At 48.6% G+C, this 8,914-nt stretch overlaps 1 protein-coding gene across 1 annotated transcript; it reads right to left on the bottom strand.

The window, feature by feature from the left end:
• Positions 1-2,903: 2,903 nt before the first annotated feature.
• Positions 2,904-5,372, bottom strand: slitrk4 (SLIT and NTRK-like family, member 4). The gene has a single exon (XM_072271327.1). It carries the CDS (start codon positions 5,370-5,372, stop codon positions 2,904-2,906), a length of 2,469 nt encoding a protein of 822 aa, XP_072127428.1.
• Between the last annotated feature and the right edge of the window lie 3,542 nt (positions 5,373-8,914).

The raw sequence follows: 8,914 nt of genomic DNA, 5'->3' as shown, positions 1-8,914 counted from the left end.
CAAATCGTTGATGTACAATGTAAAAAGAAGCGGCCTCAACACTGATCCCTGTGGAACACCACTGGTAACCGGCAGCCAACCAGAATAGGATCCCTTTACTCCCACTCTCTGTTTCCTGCCAATCAGCCAACGCTCTATCCACGTATGTAACTTTCCTGTAATTCCATGGGCTCTTATCTTGTTAAGTAGCCTCATGTGTGGCACCTTGTCAAAGGCCTTCTGAAAATCCAAATATAAAACATCCACTGCATCTCCCTTGTCTAGCCTACTGGTAATTTCCTCAAAAAATTGTAATAGGTTTGTCAGGCAGGATTTTCCTTTAAGGAATCCATGCTGAGTTCTGCCTACCTTGTCATATGCCTCCAGGTACTCTGTAACCTCATCCTCGACAATCGACTCCAACAACTTCCCAACCACTGATGTTAAGCTAACAGGTCTATAATTTCGTTTTTGCTTCCTTGCCCCCTTCTTAAATAGCGGAGTGACATTTGCAATCTTTCAGTCTTCCGGAACCATGCCAGAATCTATCGACTTTTGAAAGATCATCGCTAATGCCTCCGCAATCTCCACAGCTACTTCCTTCCCAAACTAACTAAAGCTATCAGTACTGGATTAGAGATTTTCAGTCAGATTGCAGTCCATAAAACATAGGAGCAGAATAAATACATTCGACCCATCGATTCTGCATCACTATTCCATCATGACTGATTTTTTATCCTCCTCAACCCAATTCTCTTGTCTTCTTGTTGCAACTGTTGATGCCCTGACCAATGAAGAATCAATTGATCTCCACTTTAAATATACCTAATGACTTGACTTCCAGCTGGCTGTGGCAATAAATTCCATAGCTTCACCACCCTCTGGCTAAAGGAATTCTTCCTTATCTCTGTTCTAAAGGGACATTTTATTCTGAGCCTGTTTTCTCTGGTCCTAGACTCCCCTACTCCAGGAAACATGAAGGGTGTGTTGGGGTTAGCAGGATAATAGTGAGGAGGTCAGCCCTCAATGTATCATTCTGTTGCCTGTTTAGGCCTGCAAAAGACAGAAACCACTTTAACTGTGTAAAAGCAACCCCAGGGGACCATTCTATAAGACCAAAAGATATAGGATCAGAATTAAGCCATTTGGCCCATTGAGTCTGCTGTGTCATTCCACCATGGTTGTTTTAATATCCCTCTCTCCTGCCTTTTATCTTTGATACCCTGTCTAATCAAGAACCTATCAACCTCTACTTTAAATATACCTAATGACTTGGCCTCCACAATATCTGTGACAATGAATTTCACGGATACACCACAGATTTGAGGAAAAGAAACTCTAAACTTCCATAACCCTTGTGCAAAATATTCCCTCTAAATCACATTACACTTTTTTCTTAATTCACCAAAGAAAATAAATCCCCTCTATCAGCAGTAAAGTTCTTCTGTAATCCTAAATCCCCCTATAGGCGAAAAGAAATCTGAAATTTTTGTCCTTCGTCCTGAGCTTCTCTAGCATTTAGTTCTAAATTCCAATTTAGCCAATATTTTGCTTATTCAAGTTAGCAACGCGTTTTCATATCACCCTTAATTACACTGAGCTGCCACAAAATATTGTAATATATATATATTTGTTTAAATCATCCTTTTAAATTAACAAATACTGTAATTAGCAACATGACACAATAATCCAGAGTGCCCTGCTCAACAAAACAATGAAATGACTAAGTAAATTCAGAACCCAGGTATGAATGTCCCAATGTAATGACACATTGCATTAATAGTAAATCGGTACCACAATTCACTATGAATTTAATATGAAAATACAAAATAGGTAATAGAATATTTTTCTACTATTTTATATATCAATAAATATGTTAGCAAGTAAACATTTTGGTAACTGGGGAAACAGAAGAATATATATTTGCCAATCTTTAACTCTTAAGTATTTTCAACTGTATAGATTGATAAAATAATGGTTGTGAAAGCAATATGCATTTAGTAAGCTTACACAGTAAGCAATCTAATACCCTTTGCTGGGAATTTGTAATTCCGGCTACATACCATTAATTCGGTTGTTCTAACAGCGCAGAAAGGGATCTTAAAGATCTCACGTAAAGGAAAAAAATAGAACCTACCATTGATATTTGACCAGATTTGTTACAAGTCTCTACTCGGTGGCGTTCTCATTATATCTATAAATATTTCAAAGTAACATGCTTCAAACGGCACTACTCCCAATTCCCTCCCCAACCCTCACAAGGCGGATTTTAAAACGTTTTCTTGGACTTGTTTTGGTGTTCGCGTGAATAACAAGAGTCTTGTCAGACTTTGTGTTGATACCATCGCTATCGCATCTCCCCCACCCTCCCCGTCCCTCTCACCGCTCTCTTGCAAAAAAAAAAGCACATCTTAGCTCCCCATGCAAAGGACAGGTCGATGTAGCACGTGTTAAAGCATTGGCTATTGGATGAGAATAATTCAGGCCGGTACACAAATAGCAAAACAAAAATCCCTCGGGGAGGAGGGCGGGAAATTAAAATAAAACCCCCCAAAAGAGAACAAAATATTTCATTCTAAAATAAGGTGTCTGACCAACTCCACCTAGGCGGAGCGCGTCTGAAATGACTGAAATCGTAATTGGATTCATATAAAAAAATCCTGTTACCATTGATTGTGTAGCTAGTCCGCCTTACAGCTTCTTGGTGCTTGACTGTTTGGGAGGGGTTGATTTTTTTTTAACAGAGATATCCTGCAGCTTGTTTAAAAAAAACCTCTGCAGAGCAAGTTGTGACAAAGCGATAGTGCGACCCGCTCCATCTTTCCATCCAGATCTCAGGAGTCTGAAAAGTCCAGTAAATAAAAGGCACTTTTCCAAATATTATTTCTTTAAAAAAAACAACTTATATTGTAGCAGACCTTTCTCTATATCTGACTGAGGGCTGTTTGTTCCTCCAAGACCTGCAGGTAGTCAGGAGAACCCTGAAGTTTAGCTTTCAGTTCGAAATACTCCCCCTTTCTTAATTCCACAACCATCTTCGGGTGTGTGTTCCCCAAGAGAGATTTCTTCAGTTTTTTCCCCTCATGCTGCTTCTCCGGATACTGCAGCTCGAAGCCACCGACACCCAAGCTGTTTATTTCTCGCTTGCCTTCCGTGATATCCCGGTAAAGCAAATGGGAGTCCCTTGGCGGCAGCAGCTCATCCAGTTCTTCGATGGTGCTGAGCCTTTTCTTGACGTCGGTGCGCGCGGCTTCCTTCTCCTTCTCCGAGATGTTCCTCAGGAAGATAGTTTGTCCCTGGGAGTCGCCGAAGGACAGCCCGTGCTCGGAGCTTCGGGCACTCCCAGGGTAGTTCTTGGTCATTTGTTCTATGGTCTGGGGCACGGAGCTCAGAGTGCTTTCCGCCTTGCTGAGATGCGCTTGCATCAACCCGCACTCGCCGTTGCCCCCCTCTTGCTTGGGGTTGGTTTTCTTGTGTCGCTGGAGGACAAACACCAGCAGGCAAAACGCAACGAAGACTGTGAGGATCAGCACGACTAGGATGCTGAGGATAAGGATGGAGAGAGGGACCGGACCCCCTGGAGAACTTTTGGCCAAGTTCAAGGGCGTGGATTTGGACGCCGCCGGGGATTTCGGGCTGGGGGTCAAAACGACAGGCTTGTTCAACAGGCGAGGACAGAGGACTTCGCTCTTCAGGGTCCTCAGGTCCGCACTGGCGAATTTGACCGGCGTCACGCACTTTACCTCCCTGACCAGGGTGCCCTGGAGAAGCTTCTCCACCCAGAGTTTTAGAGCCACCAGGTCGCATGTGCAGTCCCATGGGTTACCCTCCAGGTCGATCTGTGTCAGGGACCTGAGCTGGTCTAGGACCCCGCTCACCGGGAGGTACATGAAGTGATTGTTCCTCAGGTTGAGGCGGGCGAGCGGGACGCCGGCGAAGGCGTAGGCGGGCAAACTTTTCAGTTGGTTATCGTTCAGGTAAAGCAGCTGGAGATTGGACAACGACTCAAACGTACCCGCCACCACTTCTTTGATCATGTTGTACTCCAGGAAGAGGTATTGCAGGTTCTCCAAGCCAATGAACATCTCCTGGCAGATCTTGGCCAGCTGATTACCATTCAGGTACAACCTCCTCAAGTTGGTCAGGTTACGGAAAGTACCCTTCTGAAGGACAGAGATTTTGTTGTTCCCCAAGTGCAACAAATCCAACCCTTCGTAGTCCGCCAAGTCGGAGGGCTCTATATCGATGATGTAGTTACCGTTCAGGAAAAGCTTCCTGGCACCGGGAGGTCGGCCCATTAAGGCCGACACGTCCTCAATCCCCTTTTCTTGGCAGCTGATGCTCATGCCCAGTTCAGAGAGTTGGTTCTGGCAGACACATGGCGCCGGGCACAGTACCTGAGGAGTCACCTTGGGATGCAAGGAAGTGATCTGGCTGTAGTTACGACTGCTGGAGAGGAACTTGCCCGACGCGATGCCCGACTGCGACCTCCGCGACGAGTTGGTGGCCCTGGGCGACATTGTGGGAAGGGTGGTCCTGCTCGTTCCCCTGGGGACCAACTGTAGGGGTGGAGGGAGAGTGGGCTCGAAGCCAGTGCTCCCCTCCTCCGGGCAGAGGTCCCGCTTTGTCACTTCTTTCAGCAGCTTGCCGTACAGGTTGGCAGGCATCTCGCACATGGCCTCCCCGATGTACAGGTGGTAAGGCATGTTGTCCAACCAGGAGGTCAGGGGAACGAGGTCACAGGAGCAATTCCAGGGATTATCCTCCAGCTGAAACTCCACTATCCTCCCGATGTGCTCCAGCACGCCAATGTAGGGGATGTTTTGCAACCTGTTGCCCCTGAGGTCCAGGTGCGTCAGAGAGGCAAAGCGAAAGATGTTCTCCGGCAGCCATGAGATGAGGTTGTCATTCAGAATGAGGACTTTGAGTCTGTGCATTCTGTTAAAGGCCCCGCGCTCGATGGACTTGATCAGGTTGTAGTCGGTCTGGAGATACTCCAGATTCTCCAAACCCTGGAAGATATCGGCCCGTAGGACCTGTAACTCGTTGTTGTTCAGGTGTAACTGTTTGAGGCCGCTGAGCCCCCGGAAAGCCCCCGCCTCGATCTCCTGCAGCTTGTTGTTCCCCAGCTGAAGGGAGATCGCGTTGGTGAAGTTGGCGAAGGAATACGGCGCCAAGGAGACGAGCAGGTTGTTCTGCAGGTTGAGGTGGTAGAAGTTGGCAGCCGGTGGCTTGAGCTGATTTGGTCTGTACATGGAGATCCTCTCGCAGGAGATGTAGAGGATGTGCTCGACCGGAGTGCAGGAGCAGACGGAGCATATCTCCTTCGTGCCCGGGTCAGCGGACAGCGTGGCGGGGGGCACCGTGAGAGCCAGCACGACAAAAAGCAACATCTTCGCACCATCCACCTGAAAAGAGAACGCGGACAGTGGGGACACTCAGAGATGTACACACCCGGGGAAAGGGAGGGGGGAATGGTGGGGTGGGGCGCCAGGGGGTGGTGGAGAGAAAAGGGATAGAGAGAAGGAAGGAAGACAGGCTAAAGAGAGAACGGGGAGACCGTGAGAAAAGTGGGGGAGAGAGGGGGAGAGAGAGTGGGAGAAGGGTGGGAGGAAGGAGAGGAGAAGAGAGGGAAAATTAGGGAGGTAGAGAGAGAAGGGGAAAGAAAAGGAAAGAGTGAGGGGGATGAGGGGAAGAGAGTGGGAAGGGAGGGTGGAAGAGAAGGGGCAGAAAGGGGGAAGAGAAGGGGTAAGAGGGTAAGAGAAGGGAAGCAAACGGGAGGGAAGCAGGAAAGGGGAGAGAAGGGAGAGTGAGGGGGAGAAGAGGGAAAGGGAGTGAGAAGGGACAGTCAGAAGGTGAGAGAGGGGAGAACAGGGGGAGGTAAGGGGAGAGATGGGGAGGGAAGAAGAGAGTAAGAGAAAGGAGACCAAAAGAAGAGAATCGATTAAGATAGCCGGTTAAGGGAGTAGAGAGAGATGAGTGAACGAGAGAGAAGGGAGAGAAAAGAGGGAGGAAAACACTGATAAAGAAAGCAACGAGACGTGGAGGAGTGAGGGAGGAATGCCGGAGAGAGAGAAGATGAAGCGTGCGAGAGGGGAAGCTGAAGAGGGGGTAGGGTGGGATGGACAGAGACAGCGATAAGATAACCGGGAAGAGGAGAGAGGGGAAACGAAAAGGAAGGGACGGGGAATGAGAGAGGGGACCAGAATAGAGAGAAAAGCGTGATAAGAGATTCGGGAAAGTTACCCTAATCGGTTAAAGTGTGATGACTGCTAGTGCGTGCGAGATAGAAAGTGTGAAGGGGCGAATACAAGGAAAAGGGTGGGTAAAATCGGGAATAACAGCGAGTGAGATTTACACATCCTTGCACTAATTCCAGTTTTGTCACACTACCGCGACTGTGTAACCGTATCGCAAACCCCAGTCAAAGTTTGAAATTACCTCCTCTCCCACTGCGGGTATCCAGTGTTTCAATGCAATCTCTTCTGCAGCTTCAGAGCCGAAAAGCTCAGGAAACAAGGCATAAGAGCGGCAAAGAAAAAAATATCAGCCGGCCACCGCTGGCCTGAGAGCGCCTGTTGGTAGGTGAGGCGGGGAACAGCAAGCGTGCGGGAGGTTAGCGGGACGTGGCCGGACCGCACTGCTGAGGGGCACGGAACCCCGAGGAAATCCGCGTCCCATCTAAAGACTACATTCACAGAGAACCGATCTCCGGCGCCGCCGAGCCTCGGTGTCCACCGGCTACCGCTGGCGGAGCGAAATTCAGCACGATGATGCCGAGAATCCCCAGGAACCTCTCTGCAAACCTCCTCCGAGCGTTTGCAAATGCTGCTTAATCCAACATTTAAATTCCTGTGGTAATCCTTATCGGTAGCAGATCTGATTTTAATTCCGCTTATTAACAAATAACCATCACAACTACCTTTTCGAAACAATTTAAAACAAATTCACCATATTAATGATGTGGAAGTTCTCCATACATCTTGCCTCTCTCTCTTTACAATGAATGCAATATTATGGCACAGTTGAAGTCTGCGCGGTGACAGAGAACATCTTACATCTGCAGTTGGCGTTAGTCTGAATAGAGCGATCAGTTTTTGGTTCGCCCGCAATAGGAACGTGCTCGGAGATTCGAAACAACATCAGACCCAGACTGACGCTTCAAGAAAGCGCGCACACGGACACGGACACAAGGAAGGGTGAATAATTCAAAGAAACGCAAGTTGTAGTTCACGGCCAGCATCTTCTGCGGGTCCCTCGCTCACATAGTGATCGCAGGCTTTCGAGAGAAAGAGAGGGGAGAGAGAGAGAGAGAGAGAGAGAGAGAGAGAGAGAGAGAGACAGAGAGAGAGAGAGAGAGAGAGAGAGAGAGGGGGGATAGGGTGGGAAGAGAGAGAGAGAGAGGGGGGGAGAGAGAGAGAAGAGAGAGGACGGAAGTACAAGAGCGCCATTAAATGAAATAAATTATTGATGATGCGCCTGAATGAAGCACATGGCACCGGGTGAGAGGAATATCCCGTGGAACCCTACTTCCCCCTACCTGTACATAGGTGCAGAGGTGCTCGTCAGCGGAGCGACCTTCCTGAGAAATTCAGTGAGATATGCGGCAATATTTGCATCAAGTTATTTTTGTGTTGAGAGCGAAGGGGGCGGGGTGGGCTGGTGTGTGTGTGTGTGGGGGGGGGGGCAGAGGATGAGAAGATGAGAGATGAGCGAGAGAGAGAGACAGAGAGAGAGGAAGGGGAGGAACGCACAAAATGCTGGAGGAACTCAGCAGGTCAGGCAGTATCTATGGAAATATATAAACTGAGACCCTTCTTCAGGACTGAGAAGGAAGTGAGAAGGTGCCAGGATAAAAAAGTGAGGGGGGGCAGAGGGAGCGAGGAGGAGAGAGGCAGAGGGGGACGGGAGACAGGGCGTGGGAGAGAGAGAGAGGGGAGAGGGAGACAGAGAAGAGAGAAAGGGAGAGAGAGAGAGGGAGAGAGGGAGGGAGAGAAAGGGAGGGGGGGAGAGAGGGAGGGAGAGAAAGGGAGGGAGAGAGAGGAGGGGAGAGACAGGGAGGGAGAGAGGGAGGAAGGGAGGGAGAGAGAGGAGAGAGGGAGGAGAGAAAAGGAGGGAGAGAGAGGAAGGGGAGAGAGAGGGAGGGAGAGAAAGGGAGGGACAGAGAGGAAGGGAGAGAGAGAAAGAGGGGATGGGAGGGTGATCAGGGAGAGAGAAGAGGAGCAGCACTCGAAATGTTGTAGAAATTCAGGCAACATATGTGGGCATGAATAAACAGTGGCTGTTTTGGGCCAAGGCCCTTCAAGATAGGACTGGAATGGTAGGGGCAAGATGCCAGCATAAAGAGAAAGGGAGAGAGAGGAGAGGGGGAGAGAGGGAGATGGGACATAGAGGAGAGAGAGGGGGAGAGAGGGAGAAATGAGAGAGAAGGAAGGGATGGACAGAGGGAGAGAGAGGACAAGGGAGGGAGGGAGACGGCAAGGAGAGAGAGAAAGGAGAGACAGAGGGAGGGGAGAGTGAGAGTGAGAGGGAAAGGGAGGGAAAGAGGAGAGAGAGAGGGGAGAGAGCAGAGAGAGAGAGAAGAGAAAGAGAGAGAGAGAGAGGGAGAGAGAGATAGTACAATCGCTCAATTTCCCAGCTGTTCTCTTGTGTTCCTGTTGCATGGGATCCAGTTTTTTTTTAAATTTCCTGATGAAGAGTCTCGTCCCGAAAATGTCGACTGTTTATTCATTTCCATTGATGCTGCCTGACCTGCTGAGTTCCTCCAGTATGTTGTTTGTTACTTTAGATTTCCAGCATCTGCAGAGTCTCGTGCTTTTTTAAAAATTATTTCTCTGCTCTGTTTACATAACTTAAGAGGGACATCTCACAATTAAAATAAAATATCTGTGTTGTACCCGGCTTCCAAAAACGAAGGAATGTAATGAGTTGGTTT

This window comes from Mobula birostris, chromosome 10, assembly GCF_030028105.1.
Source record: "Mobula birostris isolate sMobBir1 chromosome 10, sMobBir1.hap1, whole genome shotgun sequence".
Lineage (NCBI taxonomy): Eukaryota > Metazoa > Chordata > Chondrichthyes > Myliobatiformes > Myliobatidae > Mobula > Mobula birostris.
Note: the sequence above shows the minus strand (reverse complement) of the source record. Positions and strands in the feature narration are given on the sequence as shown.